Source organism: Perognathus longimembris, chromosome 1 (genome assembly GCF_023159225.1).
Source record: "Perognathus longimembris pacificus isolate PPM17 chromosome 1, ASM2315922v1, whole genome shotgun sequence".
Classification (NCBI taxonomy): Eukaryota; Metazoa; Chordata; class Mammalia; order Rodentia; family Heteromyidae; genus Perognathus; species Perognathus longimembris.
This window is the reverse complement of record NC_063161.1, coordinates 142,118,886-142,143,536: the sequence shown is the minus strand read 5'-3', so window position 1 is coordinate 142,143,536 and position 24,651 is coordinate 142,118,886. Positions and strand designations below refer to the sequence as shown.

The 24,651-nt window shown below is 41.7% G+C and overlaps 1 protein-coding gene across 1 annotated transcript in view; it reads left to right on the top strand.

The window, feature by feature from the left end:
- The window catches only part of Svep1 (sushi, von Willebrand factor type A, EGF and pentraxin domain containing 1), a 148,364-nt gene that overhangs the window by 103,860 nt on the left and 19,853 nt on the right, over window positions 1-24,651 (top strand). The window contains exons 33-39 of the mRNA XM_048338880.1: window positions 137-313; window positions 600-684; window positions 1,580-1,771; window positions 3,389-3,556; window positions 15,180-15,852; window positions 18,465-21,253; window positions 22,863-23,088. Coding sequence (XP_048194837.1) covers window positions 137-313; window positions 600-684; window positions 1,580-1,771; window positions 3,389-3,556; window positions 15,180-15,852; window positions 18,465-21,253; window positions 22,863-23,088 — 4,310 coding nt within the window. The remainder of the gene's footprint in view (window positions 1-136; window positions 314-599; window positions 685-1,579; window positions 1,772-3,388; window positions 3,557-15,179; window positions 15,853-18,464; window positions 21,254-22,862; window positions 23,089-24,651) is intronic.

Here is a 24,651-nt window from a genome sequence, read left to right as displayed (position 1 = left end):
ATGTACCTTTCTGCAAAAGCTTTTCTCTCAGGATTTTCCTAAGTCCTTTAGCTGTAGTGAACTTCTTTGGATGTAAGACTTTGCATGGTTGGGTGAAAGTCACTTGTTATTCCACTAAAACTTCCTTTGTTTCCAGAACCTATAAAATGTAAAGCTCCAGGAAATCCAGAGAATGGCCACTCTTTGGGGGAGATTTACACTGTTGGAGCTGAAGTCACATTTTCCTGTGAGGAAGGACACGAGCTGGTTGGAGTCACCAAAATCACATGCTTGGAGACTGGAGAATGGAATCACCTCAGACCATATTGTGAAGGTATGTTGAGTAAATGGCCATGTTTATTGTGGTAGATACTCTTAAGAATAAGTTAAGCTATAGGCATGTCATTATCATGTCCTATCAGTCTTAAAATTTGACCATTAGGCAAGTGCTTAAACACACAAAAACACAAACAAATCTAGAAGCTACATATGGATTGCTAGCACAAGCCAGCAATCAAGTTGGAAGAGAGATTGAGACAGAAAGATCTCAAGTTCAAGAAAAATCCAGAGCTGTCTCTCAAATTTCAGATGGTCACACCTTTTGTTTTTCTTCCTTTAAGCTGTTTCCTGTGGTATACCAGCTGCCCCAGAAAATGGTGGCATTGAGGGGTCAACATTTACTTACAAGAGTAAAGTGACTTACTGGTAAGCGTGTTGAAAATTGCACTAGCTGGTGACAGGCCAGAGGTAGTAGAAAACTGAAAGAAGAAAGGATACAATCCCAGAGGATGTTTTTGACTATGGGGGAAATTAAATAAAGAAAGTGGAAAAAAAGTGCAATGAATTGTAATATGAAACAATATAGCCCAATAATCTAATAGGAGTCATCAACTCCTATGACAAGCAATCTATTGTTGCCACTGGCGCCCTCTTGAGGCGTTGTGGAGGAAGGCACTTCCAGCTAGTGAATACTCTTGGTTATTAAATGCTGATTCCAAGCCTGTAGAAGAGGGATTTAGCAGAGCCCACACCACTCTCAAACAAGATGTTTCTTATTGTCACTAATAAGCCATGGCATAAATTGGAGGCAAATCAGATTCCTCAGTCTGACCTTTGCTTGTTATCCACCAAGATACCTGAGAGGAGGATGTATAGTATTCAGTCTTGGGGGACAGGGAGGAACCAACCCCTCTAACTGCAATTTTAAAGCATTATTTCAGGGGCTGGGAATATGGCCTAATGGTAGAGTGCTTGCCTCGTAAAGCATTATTTCAGTAGGTGGTAAAGAGAAATTCCAAGCTGAATGCAACAGTTCACTCTTATAATCCTTACCCAGGAGATGGTGAGCAAGAAGGTGACAGTCCATTATTGTAAGATTCTACCCACAAAATAACTAAAGCAAAAAGACTGGAGATGTGGCTCAAGTGGTAGAGTTCCCACCTAGCAAGTGCAAGTCCCTGAGTTCAAATCCTAATGCTGCCAAAAGAAAGAGAAATTCCCAGTACATGTAAAATCCTAAGATTCTAGAGGGTTAGGGTACAGATGAAATGATGCAAAATCAAGCAAATTGCATTCTGTAATCTTTTACCACCTCCCTCAGGTGTAATAAAGGATATACTTTGGCTGGTGATAAAGAAACATCCTGCCTCGCCAGTGGTTCTTGGAGTCATTCTCCTCCTGCTTGTGAACTGGTAGAGTGTTCCAGTCCTGAAACCATAAGTCACGGAAACTACATTCTGAGTGGGCTGAGCTACCTTTCTACTGCCTTGTATTCCTGTGAGAACGGATACAGGTAATGTGTGGAAAGTCCCAACCCACTTCCTACAGCACTCGCTTGCTTATTATGTACTCGCTAGCTTTCATTTGTATTCTCTTGGCTGATTTTTAAAACAAATCCATAAACATAAGGATATTCTCAAACGCGTATGCTTCCTGGGGGCTAACTTATTGTAAATGCCCAGGGGAATATTCTATTCCCATAGTCCATTGTGAAGCACAGAAAAATAGCTGATGAAATGCTTTTGTAACAGATCTCTTTTATAAAGCAACTTACAAAGCTTATAACATTACATGGGATGTTGTCAAATATAATACATGCCAAAGTAAAGGCCTAGGTCCTTGAGCTTAGAAGAGGTTAAGTTGAATGCTAGACAACGGTTGGTCATGCCTTTAATTCTAGATACTTGGGAGGATAACCTCAGGAGGCTGAGATTAGGAGAATTGTGGTTTGAGGCCAGCCCAAGTATACATGTAAACCCCTTCTTAACCAATAGCAGGGAAGAGTGGCATGCACCTGTCCTCCTAGCTAGGTAGGAGATTACAATTGGGAGGATTGCAGGTCCAGGCCAGGCCAGAAAGAAGGGTCTCCAATACCCATCTCAGCGGAAGAAGTTCAGAGTGTTGCTGTGTGCCTGTCATCCCAGCTATAGTAGGAAGCTGAACACGGGAGGATCACAGTCCCAGCATGCACTTAGGCAGGAATAAAAGACCTTATCACAGAAATAGCCATTTTAAAAAAGGGTATTATCATGATGATTTGAGTTCAAGCCCCAGTGCTGTCCCTACCCCTACCCCACCCCACCGCTCCACCAAAAAGAAGAGGAAAGAGAAGGGGGAGGGGGAGGGGAGGGGGAGGGGAGGGGGAGGGGAGGGGAGGGGGAGGGGGGAGAAGGAGGAGGAGGAGGAGGAGGAGGGGAGGAGGAGGAGGAGGAGGAGGAGGAGGAGGAGGAGGAGGAGGAGGAGGAGGAGGAGGAGGAGGAGGAGGAGGAGGAGGAGGAGGAGGAGATTTGATTTGTAGTGAGCATGTGTTAATAGAAGGAATAGTAAAATCAGGCCCGGTTGTGAGCAGAAAGGTGGTCCCATGGTATCTAACGTGAAACACATACAGTGAACGAAAACAGAATGAATCATGCAGGCAATCCAAATCAGGTTGGAAAGAAAAGGCCATAGCAGAGAAATAGGAGCTTGTAAAGCCAAAGAAAGGCCAAAGGTCAAAGTCATAATTAACATGGTTAAAATGTGCAAGCTCATGACAAAGACCAGTGCCCTTTGTCCTCACTACTCTGATTACCTGTTTTCACTGCTAAATGTCTCCCTCTGGCTGGATCCTAGTTGGACAATGAACCTGTCTCATCTGAGTAATCTGATACTCACGCCTGCACCAATGAGCACAGGGAGCTTCTATTTGGCATCCAGTGGCTGTCCTCATGTTGTCCTAACCCATTCTTTTTTTAAAAAAAAAATATTTAGATGGCCCTTGTTTCTGTATGAATCAATAAAATGCAAAGAAACATTGTATGTCCTATAACTCCTTAAGTGTCCTCTGTCTTCTGAGGCCTATTTCCTCTCCAAAGTAGTAAATAACCAATGAAAGAGCTGACAAGAATCCTCCTTTCCTTCCTTCCTGTAGCTTACAAGGCCCTTCCCGCCTTGAATGCACCGCTTCAGGGACCTGGGACAGAGCACCACCTACCTGTCACCTTGTCTTCTGTGGAGAGCCACCGGCCATCAAAGATGCAGTCATTACGGGCAGTAACTTCACCTTTGGAAACACTGTCACTTACACCTGCAAAGAAGGGTGAGTACAGCTTATGAGGAAAGGAACAAGGAGAGGCCAGGGAAGGGCCACTTCCTGACTGCAGTGACAGGCTCAACTGGACAGAAAATTAAATTTCCTGGGAGGCAAAGCCAAAGAGAGCTTGAGGCTCTGATGTTTGAGACAGCAGAAAGGAAGCATGTTTTCCTGTGGAAACAATGTCTTCCTGGACTTTATTAAATTTATTCAATTAAGCCTTGAATAACAAACAGTGGGCATGGCCACAGAAACTGTCTTTCTACTTTAACCAAAGATGCAAGATTTGAAGTCACAGGGGAAGATGTCTTGGCAGGGGAATAAAAGGAATGAAGTTCTGGCTTTTCCATTCCTGATGATCTTACCTAGTGACCTCAGCAACAGGAAGCAAACACAAAGAGCTTTTGCACTCATGGCCTCTCTGATCTCCTAGAAGCCCTGTGGGGTATACAGAAGGGAAAGGCTCCGCTCTGAGATCTTCTGTTCTGTGTCTCTTGGGCAGTCAATAAAGCATTGAGGGCTGCTTATATCCCAGGTCATCAGATTTATATCTCATTGCAGTCATTCTTTTCTACAGTCCTTATTTAATATGTTCACACTACTAGTATTTGCACACTCTGTGGATTGACCACATTTATTCTTTGCCTGTCTGGAAGGAGCAACAGCAGAGGGTTTGCCATTCTCTCCCTTGTATCTCACAGTACTGTTCACTAACTGACCATTAGAAGTGCTGTGATCACTCTGTGACTTAGCTGTGCTCCCATTTAAAATGAGTTCATTAAAGGTTTATTCTTATGTACATTAAAATGAGTCAAATTATATAATGCATGGTTATCCGGGTAAAATATACACCTCAAAAACTCAACATATTTAGCCACTGTCATGATGACTGGAGCCTAGTTCTTTTATTTCACATCTGTAAAACCATGCCCAAAAGCCAGAACTACCAGCAGGTGGCAGCATTTTCTTGCAGAAAGATCCGAGTTCTTGTATAAATTTTAAGTTTTTCTACAAATAGCTATGTGAAATTTGGAACCTTTTTGTAAAAAAAAAAAGCTACATAAAACGATAAAAATTGTACCTATTCATGTGGTACAGGTGTATTTTATATGCATGTTCATTTATGCATCATGTGATGTTTACATCAGGTGAAACATACTTCTCAAATATTTATCATTTCTTCATAGTGGCCACCATTTCTTCATGGTGGCCACCATTCTACTCTAAACTTCTATGAGATCAACTTTTTATTGTTTTTCATGTCATGATCATTATACAAAGTGATGGCATTTCAATAATACAGGGGGAAACTATCTTAACTGGTTAATTAAATTAATAGAAAATATATCACATGTCACTGCCATTTATAATTTTTCCAAAAGAAAAATACCAACAATTAACAGACAGTTACAGTTTCAGTTTTCTTTTTTTTAGTTTATTAATATTGTAGAGTTGAGATGCAGAGAGGCTACAGTTACATGAATCGGGTAATAAGTAATGAATACAATTTTTACCATGTCTCCCTTTCCCTCTCTCCCAGTTTTTCCCTTCCATCCCCATCCACAGATGTACACTTCATTTTCCACAGTGTCTAGTGACTACCATTATTGTATTTGTTCACCTTTGTTCCACCTTTTCTGTGCCCCCTTACCGTCCCAAATACCAACAAACATCACAAAAGGGAAAGAAAACAATAGCAGCAACAATAGCAACTAAAAATGTCTTGTTTCATTTTCTTGGAGTTTATTTCGTAAAATATTATTTTATAAGGTCATATGCACACAGCTATTGAGCCTTTGTAACACATTCCTATGCATATACTCCTTTGGCCTCCATGTGTGAATGCCTATATAATTTATCATATCCGTGTGTGTGTGTGTGTTTTAATCAGTATGTTTACTTGTAGATTTATAGGCACATTTTGGTTACCAAAAATGAGGGAAACCATGCAGCCTATGTTTCTTTGGCTCTGGCTTACTTTGCTTAATGCAATTTTTTCCAAGTCTTTCCATTTCCTTACAAATGGTACAATATCATTCTTTCTAATGGATGAGTAAAATTCCATTGTGTGTGTGTTTGTGTGTGTGTGTGTGTGTGTGTGTAATTTCTTGATCTGTTCATTCACTGAGGGACATCTAGGTTGATCCCATACCTTGGCTATGGTAAACAATGTGTCAATGAACATAGTTGTGCTAGTGGCTTTAGTATGGCCTGCTTTGTGGTCATTTGGATAAATGCCTAGGAGTGGGATTCCTGGGTCATAGGGAAGCTCTATGTTTAGTCTTTTAAAGAACCTCCATACTGCTTTCCAGAGTGGTTGAACAAGTTTACATTCCCATCAACAGTGTAATAGAGTTTTCTTTTGGCTGCATCTGGGCCAGCATTTGTTAGTTTTAGTTTCCCTGATAATGGCCATTCTTTAACTGAAGTGAGATGGTATCTCTCCACTCCCCTTCAACATGGTGCTGGAATTCCTAGCAAGAGCAGTAAGGCAAAAGAAAAACATAAAGGGGATCCAAATAGGGAAAGAAGAAATAAAGCTATCCCATTTTACAGACAACATGATCCTGTATTTAAATATCCCTATAGATTCCTCACTCAAGCTACTTGAGTTTGTTCAAAACTTTGGCAAAGTTAGTTGGGTATAAGATCAACCCACAAAAATCAGTAGCCTTCCTGTGTGCCAACAATGAGAAGAGAGAGTCTGAAATCAAGAAAGCAACTCCATTTGTAAAAGCCTCAAAGAAAGAAAACACCTACGGATAAACTTAACCAAACATGGGAAGGACCTCTAGTGTGCAAACTTTAAACCTTTGAGAAAAGAAATTGAAGCAGACTTAAGGAAATGGAAAAACCTCCCATACTCCTGGATGGAGACAATTAACATGAAAAAATGACAATTCTGCCCAGAGCAATATACAAATTTAATGCAATACCCATCAAAATCCCAATAACTTCCTTCAAAGAAACAGAGGAATCAATCCAAAATTTCATATAGAATAATAAAAACCCCGAATAGCAAAAACAATCCTTAGCACGAAGAACAGTGCTGGAAGATTATCAATACCAAACTTCAAGCTTTATTACAAAGCTATAGTAATAATAATAATAACCCAATTTGGTACTGGCATAAGAATAGGTCTGAGGAACAATGGAATAGAATAAAGGGCTGAAAAACAAGCCCACAAACATATAACCACCTAATATTTGATAAGGGAGCCCAAAACGTAGCTTGGAAGAAAGACAGCCTCTTCAACAAATGATGCTGGGGGGGCTGGGAATATGGCCTAGTGGCAAGAGTGCTTGCCTTCTACACGTATGAAGCTCTCGGTTAGATTCCCCAGCACCACATATATGGAAAACGGCCAGAAGGGGCGCTGTGGCTCACGTGGCAGAGTGCTAGCCTTGAGCGGGAAGAAACCAGGGACAGTCTGTGCTCAGGCCCTGAATCCAAGGCCCAGGACTGGCCAAAAAAAAAAAAAAAAAAAAATGATGCTGGCAAAATTGGCTATCTACATGCAGAAAACTGAAGCTAGATCCTCATATCACCCTGCACCAGAATCAAAGCAAATGAAGCAAAGACCTCAATGTAAGGCTAGATACCATGAAAATATTAGAGGAAGAGGTAGGGAAAACAATAGGGCTCCTAGCCACAGGTCAGAACATCCTAAGTGAAGATCCAGAATCACAACAAATCAATTTTCTAAAATTAAAACTTTGAGTAAGAGAAAGGGCACTGTACCCCTTTATGTGATCAGCCCCCTCTTTTGGGTGCCACAGAGCAGCTGCTATGAAAGAGGAGCTTTTCTCTCTTGTCTCTTTTTATCTGGCCAAATTTCTAACCATTTGAAACATGAAAGGAAAAAAATAGTTTCTACTTAAAATTACTTATGCATCCAGAGTACACGGTCTGAGTTCAAAAGTATTATCTGGTTCAATTAATAGTAAGGTAGTGCTGAGACTGAGAAAATAGTTAAGTTGCTGCTGTTTTCTAAAAGTAAATTCTTTTCCCATTGATTGTTTGTTAACCTGTCTTTATTGTTTTAGCATCCCACTATGGTATAGCAAATATATTTTCATTTTGTTTCAAAATCATTGTGATCTGAATATGTAGGTCTTCTACCATTTTTTTAAATTTATTAGTCATTTTCAGTGAAAATGTTTACTCTTTGGCACTTTCCCCTTTTTTTCTAGAAATATTTTCAGATGTATTGAGACCTTTCATTTTGTGTGTGTGTTTCTTCTTTTTTTTTTATTATATTTAAGCAGCCGTAGGAAGTAGTTGCCATTTAACAACACAGTTTAGAAGTACATCTTGATCAATGTCACCCCTTCCAACATTCTCACCTATCCCTCCCCTACCCACCTATTTTCATGTTTCCTAATTTGTCTTGTCTTCCATCTCTTGAGTATCTTGTGTTACATCTGGTTATTTCCTCATCTGTATCTCTCAAACTAGTGACTGTCCCATCTACTATCTGTAGTCTGATTTTTAAATGATCTACCGTTTAAAAATTTTTTGTTGTCTATTTTTGTTACTAGAATTTCTATTCTAGTTATGTTCATAGTTACTCTTTAAAAAAAAGAATTTTGAGTGTTTGATCTTTATTTCAACAGACCGTAATATTTTTAGACTTTAGACAATTGGTTCTGTTATCTCCTCAATCTTGTCATTTGTTCTTACCACAGACCCATTGTGATAGAAAGCATGTTTGTGTGTGTGTGTGTGTGTGTGTGTGTGTGTGTGTGTGTGTGTGTGTGTGTGTGTGGTGATTTCAGAGTATGTTCTGACAATAATCAGGGTTGGCTTTAACTAAGACAATCTCTTATGATCCATGTGATCATAGTTAGACTTACATATGACATATGAATTATTTAGATATGACTATGTGAGTTATTGTTTTATTTTTCTACCAAGTATCTCCAGAAGAATCACCAACCCTAGACCCAGTTTGACATTCATTTATCCATCTGCAGGCTTTCCATACAAAATGAGTGGTATAAATTCGAACCTGAAACCCATAGGAGTTAAAGGCTTGCAGACCTACAACCTAAAACAAACAGAGCTGAGCATAGGGTGGAAGTTTGCAATCTCACCATTGGAGTGAATGTCTCTCCAGGATGTAGACTTATACCAGAGATTCAGCTATGACTCAGTGACTGAACTCCAAGGCTGTATTTCCTATTCTCTCCATTTCCTTTTCTTATCTAATGCAGAGAAGCTACAATATTCATTCATGGGGTTACTTCTCTGGCTTTAATTTCCTTTCCCTGTCTGGAACATGGGAGATTTCATCTCTGGTCAGCTCAGCTATACATTTAAGGGAGACCTGTTGTATTTCATTAAGTAGTGAACAGAGGAAAGTTTTCCAGACTCTTACATTCAGAACTGGAGCTCAGGTCTCATCCCATTTCTACTCCTTTTCCAGTTGTTCCTCCAACTGGAAAAGAGATTTACTAGCATCAGTTCAATACACACTGTGCCTTGCCTTAGTCCAGGATAGCACTGTTCTGTTCAAATCATGATTTTTTAATGTAACCTGTCTTTCTACCTCCTTCCACTTCCTAATATACTATTGACCTTATAAAAAGATAAGGGCTGGGCACCAGTGGGCTCACTCCTGTAATCCCAGCCACTCAGGAGGCTATGATTTGAGGATCACAGTTCAAAGCCAGCCCAGACAAGAAAGTCCACAAGGCTCTCATCTCCAATAAACTACTTCGAAAAAGCCAGAAGTAGAGCTGAGGCTCAAGTGATAGAGTGCCAGCCTTGAGCAAAAACGCTTAAGGGCAACACTCAAGTCCAAGCCCCAAGACTAGCACACACACAAATAAAAAAGAAGATGCATTTCCCTCTCCAGTCTCTCTCTCTCTCTTTTTTTTTAACCAGTCCTGGGGCTTGGACTCAGGGTCTGAGCACTGTCCCTGGCTTCTTTTTGCTCAAGACTAGCACTCTACCACTTGAGCCATAGCGCCACTTCTAGCCATTTTCTATATCTGTGGTGCTGGGGAGTAGAACCCAGGGCTTCATGTATACGAGGTAAGCACTCTTGCCACTAGGCTATATTCCCAGCCTCCAGTCTCTCTCAATCCTATCTTCTCTTTGCCGTGCCCTGCACACCTGGTAGGCACCCAGGCTGCTTGTGCATGCACACGTTTTTCTCATGTCTTTTGCTTTTATTAATGCTGTCATTGTTTTGCATTGACCTGTCAACCTTTCCTTAGGTTTCAGGAAGAGGATCCACTCCCAAATTGAGAACAAAGAGGCAGAGAATTTAGGAGCCCAGTGGAGGGTGATGGATGCCAAAAAAGGAACGAAGCCCAAAGCCTTATTACTGCATCCTATTCTAACCTTAGTCTTCCAAAGGAATCTTTACAACATTTATCTTTTTGAAACTTTTAATCACAGCTTTCAAAAGCTAGCGGGGAGGGAGGAAAGACGAGAGGGTACTTCAACTGCCTGGGCAAACTTCTAAGTAGTCATTTGTTTCTCTTTTTTTGTTTTTTCTGTCTTAGGTTTACACTTCATGGTGCGAAACTCAAGAGTGATGAAAGGGTTACTAATATCATAAAACCCTGATCACATGTTTCTCTTTTGACTCTTCTCAACTATAAGCTTGTAAATGCAATTATTGAATGTAGCAAGATAAAAGCTTTGATGGTTGCTGTGAAGTGAAAACCAGACTCCTTACTGATGCCCATGCATGCTTTCTATTGTCCTTATGAAGTTGCAACTACTTAGTGGAGCTCTTTAATGGGTGGTTCTTCTCTTTAGCCGAAGAGCTCATTTCCCCCTTAGCAGCTCTTTCACAAAGCTTCCTGGGCACATGCCCATGAGTAAGATTGCACTTCCTGCGTGAATCAAATCACTGAAATCTGCATCTGAAAATTACTCTGCTGAAGTTTCAAAGGACTCTTAGTTATTGATCCGAGAACATGAAAATGTATTTTGGACAGTTTGTCCTCAGATGTGCCTGGAACACCAGTGTGCCACTAATGGGCCTTTTTTTCCCTTTTGATGTATGCAACAGAACAATTTGTTTTAGTATCTGCCTGGCCTCATTTATTAAATAAAAATCTTCATTGAGTATCCTCAATGCTTCCTTAAATGACAACACAAAAAGCTGCATAGAATTTAATGAAAGAGTCCTCCATTTTAAATTTGTCCTAGGTCCAATCTTTCTTGCTTTTGTAGCCAGTATTTATGGGTATGCTTTTGTTATGGATATGCCTCATCATCTGTACAAAGCTGATCATCCTTTAAGTGCTTCTTTAACAAAAATAAGTGGGGGAAATACACTTACACATCAAATGGGAAATAGATCCCTCCTTTACTGTCTTAAAAGACTGATTTATGTATTTTAGAAGATACGCATTCTTAGTGAATGTCTATCCTCATTTTAATTGATTCTGTCATCCAAACTACTGCTGCCCCTGTCACTCAGGGACCTACAAGGACCTTAGAGCTCTGAGCCAGGAACAAGCACAGAGATCAAAGCTGTGATGTTCTACCGCTAATCTCTATCTGCTACCTCCTGATCAACAGACACACACACACACACACACACACACACGCACGCACGCACACGCACACGCACACACACACGTGTGTTTCTCTCTTTGCCTTTTCCAGGTGTCTTGATGCCACTCCTATCTGTTAATTCCCACTCTGTCTCAGCTGTATCCTGTTGCTATGCCTTTGCTCCTGTCTCTTGCTGAACAACTCTTCTCCACGGCTCTCCTCACATGTTTCCTTTGAGAGCCATTTCATCTGTAGGCCCTTCCCCTCTTCCCATTTATCAGGCAGAAGAATTCACTCTTTCTGTGGTGAGATGTGGAGGAACAGAAGTGTGAACAAATACTTCCCTAAGGAAGCATCTGTGCACTAGGGGAACCACACTGGCCCAGAGCAGGCCCAGAAGAGTCAGAGTGAAGAACAAAGTGTGCATTGAAAGTCATAAAGAAAAGGTTGCAGGTCAGACCACAGTTCAAAGAAATTAGGAGTCATGTTAAATGTGGTCTTTGAACTCACTTATTCAAAATTATATTTTTGTCAATTTTCTATTAGATTGTAGAATTGTTTTGGTGTGGTTTTTCCATCAGGGAAGAACCACTGATGGAAATTTTTCAGAAGATCAGGAGTCAGAGGTCTGAAATTATAAAGCACAATTCTCATGTTCTCAAGAGACTCTCTGGAAAAAAGGAGGGTTCTTTCTGAGGCAGATGCTTCTGCTATAAAGGAAGACTTTTATAGATGGCACAATAAATTCTTATAAACTGAGGGTGTCTAAGGCTGGCTCTCTGAACTTGAGCCAGTGAATATGCTAGCCACATCAAGGAATCCATGGACACAATGATGCGAGTATGGAAGTATGAAAATGGTATAAAGTGTGCTGTAAAACATCAGGAGCCTGAATAAGTGCAACTTCCACTCAGAACACACCTTCCGTAGCAACAATAGATTCTGCATGCACAAATCAGGGAGACTGAATCTTTTTTAAATAGTAAAACTATGTTCTTAGCATATTGTTTATGGGTAGCTTCTAGTATCCTTTAAGACAGAAGCTACCTAAATATTTGTTCAGTTCAGATCCTCATATAAAGAACTGAGTTTATTCAAAAATGATGGACTGAAGGAGTCCTCGATGGAGACCTCACTTAACAATTGGGGATGTCTATGAGTATCCATTTAGTGACACTTCTTTCCATAATATACAGTTGCACACAAGTTAAATGCACATGGCTACTGATACTCTATCATTTTTGTTGATTTTTCTGTCTCCTATAGATTTCCTATTTCTGGCTAGGATGATGGACTCCCCATTTTTGGCCTAATAGTTGATTCCTTAAAGAACTAAGAGGGACCCCAGGTAAAATTCTTGCTATCTAATGACAAGTCTTTACTGATGGGGTGAGTCCAACAGTTTCCATTAGTCACCCTACAGTGGAGCTACTACTGTACACCTACCAGTCATAGTTATGCTTGACTCATTTTGAAAAGAAAAAGGGAGAGAGACAGAGAAGTATTGGAGTAAAATGTAAGTACTGGAATCTGATAAACCAAATTCAGTTCCCAACTCTGCTACGTCTATCTGTACTAGCTCACAGTGGTGATTCTGTCATCCATAAAAGGGAACCAGTCAGCTAGGCGTGGTGGCTCAAGTCTGTAATTCTAGCTACTTGGGAGGCAGAGATTGGGAACATTGTGGTTGGAGGTTAGCCAGGTCAAAAAAGGAGGAGGAAAAGGAGGAGGAGGAGGAGGAGGAGGAGGAGGAGGAGGAGGCTTGAGAGATGCCATTTCAACCAAAGGCAGAATGCAGTGACAAGTACCTGTTTTCTCAGTCACTAAGGAGCACCATGGCTGGGCACAGTGCCACGTGCCTGTTACCCCAGCACCATGGGGAAGCATAAGTAGGAGAATCACAACCTAGGCCAACTCAGTTATAAAGAAGAACCTACCTTGAAAATAACTGATGAAAGGGGGGCTGAAGGCAAGACCCAGTGGCCTTGCATCTGCCTAGCAAGTGTGAGGCCCTAGGTTCGAGTCACTAAAAACAACAAGAATGGGCTGGGAATATGCTCCTACACATGAAGCTCTCAGTTCGATTCCCCAGCACCAAATATATGGAAAACGGACAGAAGGGGCGCTGTGGCTCAGGTGGCAGAGTGCTAGCCTTGAGCAAAGAGAAGCCAGGGACAGTGCTCAGGCCCTGAGTCCAAGGCCCAGGACTAGCAAAAAAAAAAAAAAAAAAAAAAAGGTTAAAAACAACAAGAACAAAAAAATAAATAAATAACCCTCAATTTGTCTAGTCAGGATTCCATTTAGGAACCTACTTCTTTTGCTCTCCTTACTCTTCATTAATAGCAAGATGACAGCCTAATTAGTTATTAGATATTCTTTCAAAACTATCATCAGGCTCTTCAATAAGAGTGATAAAGACAATAAGAATCACTCTCCTTCTGCATATTCTAATATTTTTGCTCCACTTTGTTGAGACAGCACTTGGGAGTGATTTAAGATTTTTGCACACTATCAATCTGTTATCCTATATGAGCCAACCCCTTGTGCATAAAGAAAGTCTGAGAGCTATTAGGTAAACCTTGTTCATACTGATTAAATAGTAAAGCCATGAGCAGAACATAGCTTTTAATTCTAACCCCGTGGGTAAAGGTATCAGAGGCAATGGAGACTGACACTAATGGCTGCTTTAAAGTTCACTGAATATCTCAAAGTGCCTGACTATGAGCTCTGTCTACACTATATAGGACTCATTAGTGCTGAAATCAGCAGGCTGATATCATCTAAAGAGAGAGAGAGAGAGAGATGTTCAATGCTGAATGGAGTCAAATAGGACCGAAGCATACTCCTCATTTTTCTTTGGAAAATATACAACAATTAGGACTGGGGTGTGGTAGAGTGCTTGCCTGTTAAGCAGCTCTGAATCCCATCCTGAGTAACACACATACACATACACACACACACACACACACACACACACACACACACACACACACAGGATCCTATGATTCTGGAGTATTTGCTTAGCGTGCATGAGATATTGGGTTCAATTCTCAGTACACACACACACACACACACACACACACCAGTTGTTAGAATTCTTTAATAGTAAAAATCTTAAACCCATTTCCCTTCCTCAATATAGATTAATATTAATTTCAAGATGTACTTATATATGTCAAATGTTAATCACCTCATCAATAAGCTCAACATTCTAACGGTAACAGTCATTTGGGGGGGGGGGGGGGCAGTCCTGGAGCTTGGACTCAGGGCCTGAGCTCTGTTCGTGGCTTCTTTTTGCTCAAGGCTAGCACTCTACCACTTGAGCCACAGCGCCTCTTCTGGCCATTTTCTATATATGTGGTGCTGGGGAATTGAACCCAGGGCTTCATGTATACGAGACAAGCACTCTTGCCACTAGGCCATATTCCCAGCCCTGGTAACAGTCATTTTAAAAGAAAAAAGAATAAAAGCAGGGCTGGGGATATAGCCTAGTGGCAAGAGTGCCTGCCTCGGATACACGAGGCCCTAGGTTCGATTCCCCAGCACCACATATACAGAAAACGGCCAGAAGCGGCCCTGTGGCTCAAGTGGCAGAGTGCTAGCCTTGAGCGGGAAGAAGCCAGGGACAGTGCTCAGGCCCTGAGTCCAAGGCCCAGGACTGGCCAAAAAAAAAAAAAAAAAAAAAAGAATAAAAGCAAAGTCATGGTTGGAAAGATAATGACAGAAGATGCATTTGTTTTTCTCAGGCTAGAATAAAAGGTGGCAATTTCTAGTTTTCGTTTGTAATGCTTGCCTGTCTCCAGTTCCCAGGTAGCTAGAAATAGTGCATACCCCAGACTAAGTGTCTGGGCCCACTCTCATGGGAGGGGCAATGAGGCTGGTGGTGTAGTAACAGGGGATCTGTAGACTCCTTCATAAGTCAGGGTTACTGGATTTGAACCACAATCCTTAGATCTCAGCCTCCTGAGTAGCTAGGATGACAGGCATCAATCACCTGTGCCTAACTCAGATAGATATATTTTTAGAAAGAAGAAAATAACAGAAGATATCAATGCTGTTTCTCAAACATGCTGCTTACTCATTGGTTCTTTGCCCTCAATCTCATAGCTACACACTTGCTGGTCCTGACACGGTGGAATGCCTGGCCAATGGCAAATGGAGCGGAAGTAACCAGCAGTGTCTAGCTGTCTCCTGTGACGAACCCCCCAGTGTGGAACACGCCTCTCCAGAGACAGCCCATCGGCTCTTTGGCGACATTGCGTTCTACTACTGCGCCGATGGTTACAGCCTGGCAGACAATTCCCAGCTCCTTTGCAATGCCCAGGGCAAATGGATTCCCCCAGAGGGTCAGGCAATCCCCCGTTGCATAGCTCATTTCTGTGAAAAACCTCCATCTGTTTCGTACAGCATCTTGGAGTCGGTGAGCAAAGCCAAATTTGCAGCTGGTTCTGTGGTGAGCTTCAAGTGCATGGAAGGTTTCGTGCTGAACACCTCAGCCAAGATTGAATGCATGAGGGGTGGGCAGTGGAGCCCCTCCCCGCTGTCCATTCAGTGTATTCCCGTGCGCTGCGGGGAGCCGCCCAGCATCACGTATGGCTATGCAAGTGGATCAAACTACAGTTTTGGGGCCGTGGTGGCCTATAGCTGCCACAAAGGGTTCTACATTAAAGGGGAGAAGAAGAGCACCTGTGAAGCCACAGGTCAATGGAGTAGCCCCATACCCACATGCCATCCGGTTTCCTGCAGTGAACCACCTAAGGTGGAGAATGGCTTTCTGCAGGTAAGAGACTAAACGGCAAATGGTCCATGCTTCCATCCCACTTATTACTGGCCGAGGGCTCAAAAGCAGGGGCAAGGAGTAGATTTGTTGAGACAGAGAAGTGTCCTAAACCTGCAGATGGTGATTGTGGGGGAAAAAAATGCATCAAGATGATTATGATTCCTTTTAATACAATCTTTCAATATAGTCTTTTCTGAGCAATTTGTGGCAGTATCTTGGTCCTAAATAAGAAATTCAATTATGGCCATTTTAATAAAACACTGTTTTCATTTATACAGATTACTCCAAAATGGACATGCAATTTAAGAAATCAAGATCTGTGCTGGATGTTGTTAGTGACTCATGCCTTAGCTTAGCTTAGTCTTAGCTACTCAGGAGGCTGATTGCTAAGAATCACCAGAGCCAGGCAGGAAAATCCTTGAGACTCTTTTATCTCCAATTACCATGAGAAAGCTTGTGGCTCATATAGTAGAGTATCAGCTTTGAATGAAAAAGCCAAGGAACAGAACCCAGGCTCTGAGTTCAAGCCCCAGTACTGGCACCAAAAAGGAAAGGGAAATATATAAGGCCCAGAGAGGATCTAGAAAAATTCATTATTTTTTTTCAGCAAAATATAGAATAAGGAGGGGGCGGGGGGAATAAGGGATGAGGTAACAGTACAAGACATGTATCCAATGCCTAATGTATGAAACTGTAACCTCTCTGTAATTCAGTTTGATAATAAAAATATATTTAAGGGCTGGGGATATGGCCTAGTGGCAAGAGTGCTTGCCTCGTATACATGAGGCCCTGGGTTCGATTCCCCAGCACCACATATACAGAAAATGGCCGGAAGGGGCACTGTGGCTCAAGTGGCAGAGTGCTAGCCTTGAGCAAGAAGAAGCCAGGGACAGTGCTCAGGCCCTGAGTCCAAGCCCCAGGACTGGCCAAAAAAAAATATATATATATATATATATATTTAAAAACTCATGGAAATAAAAAAATATATAGAATAAAATAACTATGACAAAGGTTTTACATTGCTCTTTCAAATGCTGTAAAGGTACTTCATCATAACAGACAGAATTAAATATGACCTCCAAACATGTTCTGCTTCCAAATGAATAGGTTTCCTCTTCATAAGTTCATCAAGAAAACAAGATCAAAAATCCCTTAAACCAAAGGCCATTTTACATAGAGAATATTCTGGTCACAGTATTTCTTTAAAGTCTCTACCTACCCACTGCCTTTCCTTCTTTAAGAACATCAAAACAACAGTGATAACTTTTTTGTTTAAAACTTTTACTTATATTTTTTTAATTTAAAACTTTTCCTTAGATTTATTACCTTAATGGATAGAGGATATAGACTGTTGGTAAGAAAGGTTTATTTATTTGTTTCACAGGTATTTCTAGAGCATCTGCCAGGTGCCAGGCTCCATTAGGGGCATTGGCGATCTAGCATTTAATAATAGAGGATCAGTCTATGACGGCATTTGTGTTGACATGCATATGGGATAGTTGAACAATACATAACATAAAACAATTGTTTACGAATATTGTTATTCCCCAAATACTGTTACATTCATAAAACTTCAGAAGTTAGAATTCACAATTCCACAAAAATGCATAGCAAGTTTTAGATTTTAATAAATTATCTGCTTAAAATTACCTGTTCTTTTGTTCACTTTAAAAGTTTAACTTTTTATATTAATTGTACAAGAGTTTATTCTGATTTATTTTAATTTTGAGGTCCTGAGTCTTAAATTCTTTATATTTATTTATTAGTTGGTGGTACTAGGTTTTGAACTTGAAGCCTTGCGCTTGCTAGGCAAGAGATCTTCCTACTGAACCATGCTACCATCTCTACTTTTCACTACTTATTTTTGAGATGGTGGGGTCTCACTTTCTGACAAGATGTGTGCTTAGACTGTGCCATCTGTTTATGTTGTCTGTCACAGCTGGGAAAAACAGGCTCCTGCCACTACACCCACTTCTTCCACTGAGACAAAATCTTGTGGGCTTCTCTGCAGAGGTAGGCCTGGAGTCGCAATCCTAACAATCTCAGCCTCTTATGTGGCTGGGATGGCAGGCTGGTGCCCTGGTGCCACCATGCCCAGTTATTGGTGGAACCCTGAGAAGGAGTCTCATGGCCATTTCTGCCTGTGCTGGTTGAACTGCTATCCTGCTGATTTCAACCTCTCCAGTAGCAAGGATTCCAGACAGGAGCCACAAGTGCCTGGCTTAAATTCTCTACTTCATACCACAACAGTAATTTTTGAAATACATTATGAAGAAAAAAACCTGTAATAGAATGCTTAGAATAAATCCATAAAATGTGACAGAGTTATTTATAATCTTTGGTGTTGCCCCTTCAATGATCTTTTTATTTAGCATAGGCTCTGCCCTGTGGTAAAACTGTCTATAGTAGGGATTATCTACTTTGATCTGTTACATTTTACTTCCACATCTGTACTTATTTCTTAAAGTAGAGTGAGCCTACTGGGTTAAAAACGTAAGACTTTATTTCCTGAAGTCCCAATTGATTAATGTTTACTTTTACTATGAAAGCATTCAGTCAATTGCTTATATTCATGTTATTTATACTCGCTTTTTTTCCTTCCTGTTACTCAGCATTCCACTGGCCGGGTCTATGAGAGTGAAGCGAGGTACCAGTGCAATCCAGGCTACAAGTCTGTGGGGAGCCCTCTGTTCGTCTGCCAAGCCAATCGCCACTGGCACAGTGAATCCCCCCTGCTGTGCATCCCTCTCAACTGTGGGAAACCTCCACCAATCCAGAATGGCTTCATGAAAGGGGAAAGCTTTGACGTGGGCTCCAAGGTCCAATTTTTCTGCCATGAGGGTTATGAGCTTATCGGCGACAGTGCATGGACATGCCAGAAATCTGGCAAGTGGAGTAAGAAGCCAACCCCCAAGTGTGTGCCTACCAAGTGCCCAGAGCCACCTCTGTTGGAAAACCAGCTCATATTAAGAGAGTTAACTTCTGAAGTTGGCGTGGTGACATTTTCCTGTAAAGAAGGCCATGCCCTACAAGGCCCCTCTGTCCTGAAATGCTTGCCGTCTCAACAATGGAATGACTCCTTCCCTGTTTGCAAGGTGGTTCTTTGCCTCCCACCTCCCCTGATCTCCTTTGGTGGCCCTGTGCCTTCTTCCACTCTCCATTTTGGAAGTACTGTCAAGTATTCCTGTGTGGATGGGTTTTTCCTAAGAGGCAATCCTACCACCATCTGCCAAGCAGATGGTACCTGGAGCTCTCCACTTCCAGAATGTGTTCCGGTAGAATGCCCCCATCCTGAGGAAATCCTCAATGGCATCATTGACGTGCAAGGACTTGCCTATCTCAGCACAGCTCTCTACACCTGCAAACCAGGCTTTGAGTTAGTGGGCAACAGCACCACCCTTTGTGGTGAAAATGGTGACTGGATTGGAGGAAAACCAACATGTAAACCCATTGAATGTCCAAAGCCCAAGGAGATTTTGAATGGCAAATTCTCTTCTACCAGCCTTCATTATGGGCAGACTGTCACATATTCTTGTGATGAAGGCTTCCGACTGGAAGGACCCAAAGCCTTGACCTGTTTAGAAACAGGTGACTGGGATGTGGCCGCCCCATCCTGCAATGCCATCCACTGTAATGCCCCACAGCCGATTGAAAATGGTTTTGTAGAAGGGGCTGATTACAGATATGGGGCCATGATCATCTATAGCTGCTTCCCCGGGTTCCAGGTGGCTGGTCATGCCATGCAGACCTGTGAAGAGTCAGGATGGTCAAGCTCCATCCCAACGTGTATACCCATAGACTGTGGGCTGCCTCCTCACATTGATTTTGGAGATTGTACTGAAGTCAAAGAAAGCCAGAGATATTTTGATCAAGAAGATGACATGATGGAAGTTCCTTATCTGACTCCTCGTCCTCATCCTTTGGGAGCAGTGACTAAAAGCTGGGCCCATGTGAAGGAATCTTCCAGTACACATTCATCACATTTTCCCTATGGAACAATGGTGTCCTATACCTGTAATCCAGGATATGAGCTTTTAGGAAACCCTGTCCTGATGTGCCAGGAAGATGGCACTTGGAATGGCAGTGCACCCTCATGCATTTCAATTGAATGTGACTTGCCAGTTGCTCCTGAAAATGGCCTTTTGCATTTTACACAGACTACCCTGGGAAGTGCCGTACAGTACAGCTGCAAACCCGGGCACATCCTGGTAGGCTCTGACATGCGACTTTGTCTGCAGGACCGGAAGTGGAGTGGTGCTCCCCCACACTGTGAAACCATTGCATGCAAAAGGCCAAATCCAATCCTGAATGGATCCATCAAAGGAAGCAACTACACATACCAGGGTGTGTTGAACTATGAGTGTGACCCTGGCTATGTGCTCCATGGCCCTGAGAGAAGAACATGCCAGGATAATAAAAACTGGGATGGGCATGAGCCAATTTGCCTTCCTGTGGATTGTGGCTCACCCCCAGTATCAGCCAATGGCCAAGTCAAAGGAGAGGAGTACACCTTCGGAAAAGAGATTGAGTATGCTTGCAATGAAGGCTTCTTGCTTGAGGGAGCCAGACGTCGTGTTTGTCTTGCTGATGGAAGTTGGAGCGAAGCAACTCCTAAATGCATACCTGTCAGATGTACCACCCCTCCACAGGTGGCAAATGGGGTGATGGATGGCCGGGACTATGGCTTCAAGAAGGAAGTCTTGTTCCACTGCCAGGAGGGTTACGTGTTGCATGGTGCTAAGAAAATCACTTGTCGGTCGGATGGTACCTGGGATGCAGAGGCCCCCTTCTGTAAACCAGCTGCCTGTGGCCCTCCTGAAAATCTTCCCCAGGGCTTCCCTAATGGTTTTTCCTTCTATCATGGTGGGCACATACAGTATCAGTGCTTTCCTGGTTATAAACTCCATGGAAGTCCTTCAAGAAGATGTCTCTCCAATGGTTCCTGGAGTGGCAGCCCACCTTCCTGCCTACCTTGCATGTGTTCTACACCAATCATCCAATATGGAACTGTCAATGGAACTGATTTCGGCTGTGGAAAGACAGCCCAGATTCAGTGCTTCAGAGGTTTTAAGCTCCTAGGACTTTCTGAAATCACCTGTGAAGCCAATGGTCACTGGAGTTCTGACTTCCCACACTGTGAACACACTTCCTGTGGTTCTCTCCCAACCATACCAAATGCACTCATCAGTGAAAGAAGCAATGCAGAAGAAAATGTGGTGACTTACAGCTGCAGACCTGGCTACGTCATGCAAGGCAGTTCTAATCTGATTTGTACAGATTTGGGGATATGGAGCCACCCTTACCCAGTGTGTGAGCCTCTGTCCTGTGGCCCCCCACCATCTGTTGCCAATGCTGTGGCAACTGGAGAAGCATATACTTATGAAAGCAAAGTAAAACTAAGGTAATACCATGGCTTGAGAATCTTCAATGGGTACAGGCTGGAAGGTTGTGAAATGAAAACCAGGAGGTCAGAAGGTAGATAATTGGAAAGAGAACACCATCCCCGAACTTCTCTCTGTAACCAAAGCTTTTAACACTAGGCTTTATTCTATCAATCATTTGTAGAAATCCACAGAGAAAATTAATTTATGCTTTTCTTTTTCAGTTCATGATTTCTAACAAAAATGGTTATGACTCTCATAAAACAGCAAAATCTTTTAGCTAGCTTGAACAACAACAAAATACCATTACCAACAATGAAAAAACTAAGAATCTAGCCCAAAAATGCTAAAAAAGATTTTCAAACAAACTAAATGGCTTTTGCTGGAAATTTCTCTATCTAAAATATATCACAAAATGATGAACTTTGAAATAAATTTATGAGTAATATTTTTACTAGAATAGGTATTCCTTGATGTTCAAAGATAGCTACTCTCTAAAGTTTCATTTACGTGTCTCTGAATTGTGAATTATCTTTCACATATGATCCACTTAGATTTGATTAATAATTCAGCAACTCTCCTTAGGCAATGTGTTATGAACACTTTAGCCCCATCTTTCATTTTCCTAATTGCTATAACAAGTAGAACCAAGAGATGCAATGATAACGAAACCAATGAGTGCTACACAGAAAAAATAATTATTGCTCCTTGCTGTTCAGTATGTTCTAAATTTTCCATGTGTGTCAGGTTTATTTGAGAAACCACAGTGTCACCCACTTCCTAAGACCTGAGTGGTTTGGTTCCTTGTTGTGTGTTGATTACAATCTGTCGGCAAATGTTAATTATACAGTTGAACAACAACAACAACAACAACAAAAGGCAACATAGACTAGCGGCAAAAGCATGATTCCAGAACAAAAGTCCAGATAAGTTCTGTGGTTTTTCTACTGCACCATGCTGCCTTTTAATAGTCTGTAGAAGCTCAGTGCCATGGCTCCAAAGCTGAATGCCATTTTAAGCTACTTAATCTCTGTGATATCAACTTCAGGATCACAAAGTAGGATTACATAGCACCTGTTCCTAAGACTGGTGAGAGAATGAGTTGATATTTGCAGCGCACATGTGGCTGTAACAAAAATTAGTTAACTGTTACAGAAATGTTTGCTGAATAAATGTGCACACTTTCAAAATTGTAGAAAGTTTTAGAGCGAAAATGAACACCAACACTTGATAACACCTATTGATCAAGATTAAGAAAGACCTATCTTATGTGGAGAACCTGGGACAGTGCTTGTAACATAGTAGATAGGCCACAGATACTGTGCTAAATTCCCAGTAGTAGCTGAGTCTATTTTAGACTTCACTCAGAGTTTCTTGATCTAGTAGCTGGTTTTAGATAAAAATGAATTCAAAAACTGGTGTTTACATTGAAGATAACTAACATCAGCATTGAAAGCAACTTTAGTCTTGACTAATCTTGAATGTGGAGATCTGGGCAAATGCCATCCCCCTGAGCTAATTCTGATACATCACATAAAATGCTAAGCCTTTTAGTGCCTTCAGTCCATGAATAGGTCAGCAGTGCATTGTACTCCCTTCAAGGCATTCATGTTCTCATTTCCATTGCAGGTGTTTGGAAGGTTACATGATGGACACAGATACAGATACATTCACCTGCCAGAAAGATGGTCACTGGTTCCCTGAGAGAATCTCCTGCAGTCCTAAAAAATGTCCCCTGCCATCAAATCTGACACGTTTGCTTGTCCATGGAGATGACTTTGGCACAAATAAGCAAGTTTCTGTGTCATGTGTAGAAGGGTACATTTATGAAGGTGTCAACATATCAACGTGTCAGGTGAAACTCTGCTGTAGTTCAACTCTCACATTATACATATTCTGCCATGACCAAGGGCGGGTCTTGCTCTCCTGAAAAAGAAAACAAGTGCCTCAAGTTTTCATCCACAGCAAAGGATTTAAGCAGTCTTTTAATTGAAATCGAGTGTATCTCAATATTCTCATTTTTAATTAAGTTTGTTTTTATCATCTTTAGTGGGACAGAGAAGTGTCAATGCAGCATGTTAATTTTATGAGTACAGTGCATTTTGATCATCATGGCCACCCTTCTATCATAATGCCCCTGTCTATCTCAGCCCCTCCTATCCCTTCAAGTTACTTGGTTCCATTTTCACATAGGTATTTGACTATTAGGATGATATTCACTCACCATTCCTTCAATATTCCCATTTTTAAACTAAGAAAGTGTCACCATTATGTAAAATGTTAAAAGACTGTCCCAAGAGATTTATAACAATTGCATCTTAGTCTCAAAAGAACTTCTACATGAAATCCTGCCCAGGACAATGCCAAGTAATTTCTAATTCTAAAGATCAAAAAGTTGCAAAAGCAGACAGAAAAGTCATACACTTTCTCCTTAAGAAAACAGCAAAGTAGAAGTGTGAAGAGGCAGTAGAACTCAGGAGAACTCAAAACTCATTTTACCTACTGTACTACACAGCACCCTTCTGATTCCCAGGGGTGTCAGGTAATCAGTTCTGCAGCAAACACCACCTAGATGTTCTCCAGATCATTTCAAATCTTACACTCTCTACCTGGAGGTTGCAGCAGGCCTCTTTGGTCTGGAGAGCTCAGAACCTAAGATTTCCCTTCTTCAGATGCCAGGAGCAAGTTCAGGCTTCTCAACTCCTCACCATCTGACCACTAATTGGGACTCCCATACCACCCCCATGTGGGTTCCATTAACATGCTAGATTGGCTTACAACACAAGGAAAACACTTACTTACATTATGAGTTTCTCTTTTAAAGGCTACAGATGAACAACCAGATGAGATAATGCCTAAGGCTAGGTCTGGAAGGGTCCAGAAGGCAGGAGCTTCCGTCTGGTCTGTGTGATCGGAGGGACACCACACTCTCAGTGTGAAGGTGACCTCACTTGCCTTCCTGAAAGCCTGCATGTGTTCAATGTCCAGAACCTCTCAGAATCCTATCTTTTTAGATTTTTATGGAGACTTCATTGCTCAAGCATGATCAAATCATGGACAAATGTGTAGAAATGTGACTGGACAAAAGGATGTAAGCTACGGCTAACGAACTGCATGTGGGCATCCAACAAGCTTTCTCTGTACACATTCTTCTTGGCCTCCCTGTGTAGCACTTCATCCTTATAATTGTGGGGTAGGACCCTTTCTGACATGGGCACCTTAGGATCTACTTTCAGACAAAGTAGGTCAGAGAATTTCTTTGTGGATAACTCCAAGGTAGAAAAGCAGGGAAATTTGTTTTTTATTTTTTTGCCAGCCCTGGGGCTTGGACTCAGGGCCTGAGCACTGTCCCTGGCTTCTTTTGCTCCGGGCTAGCACTCTGCCACTTGAGCCATAGCACCATTTCTGGCCATTTTCT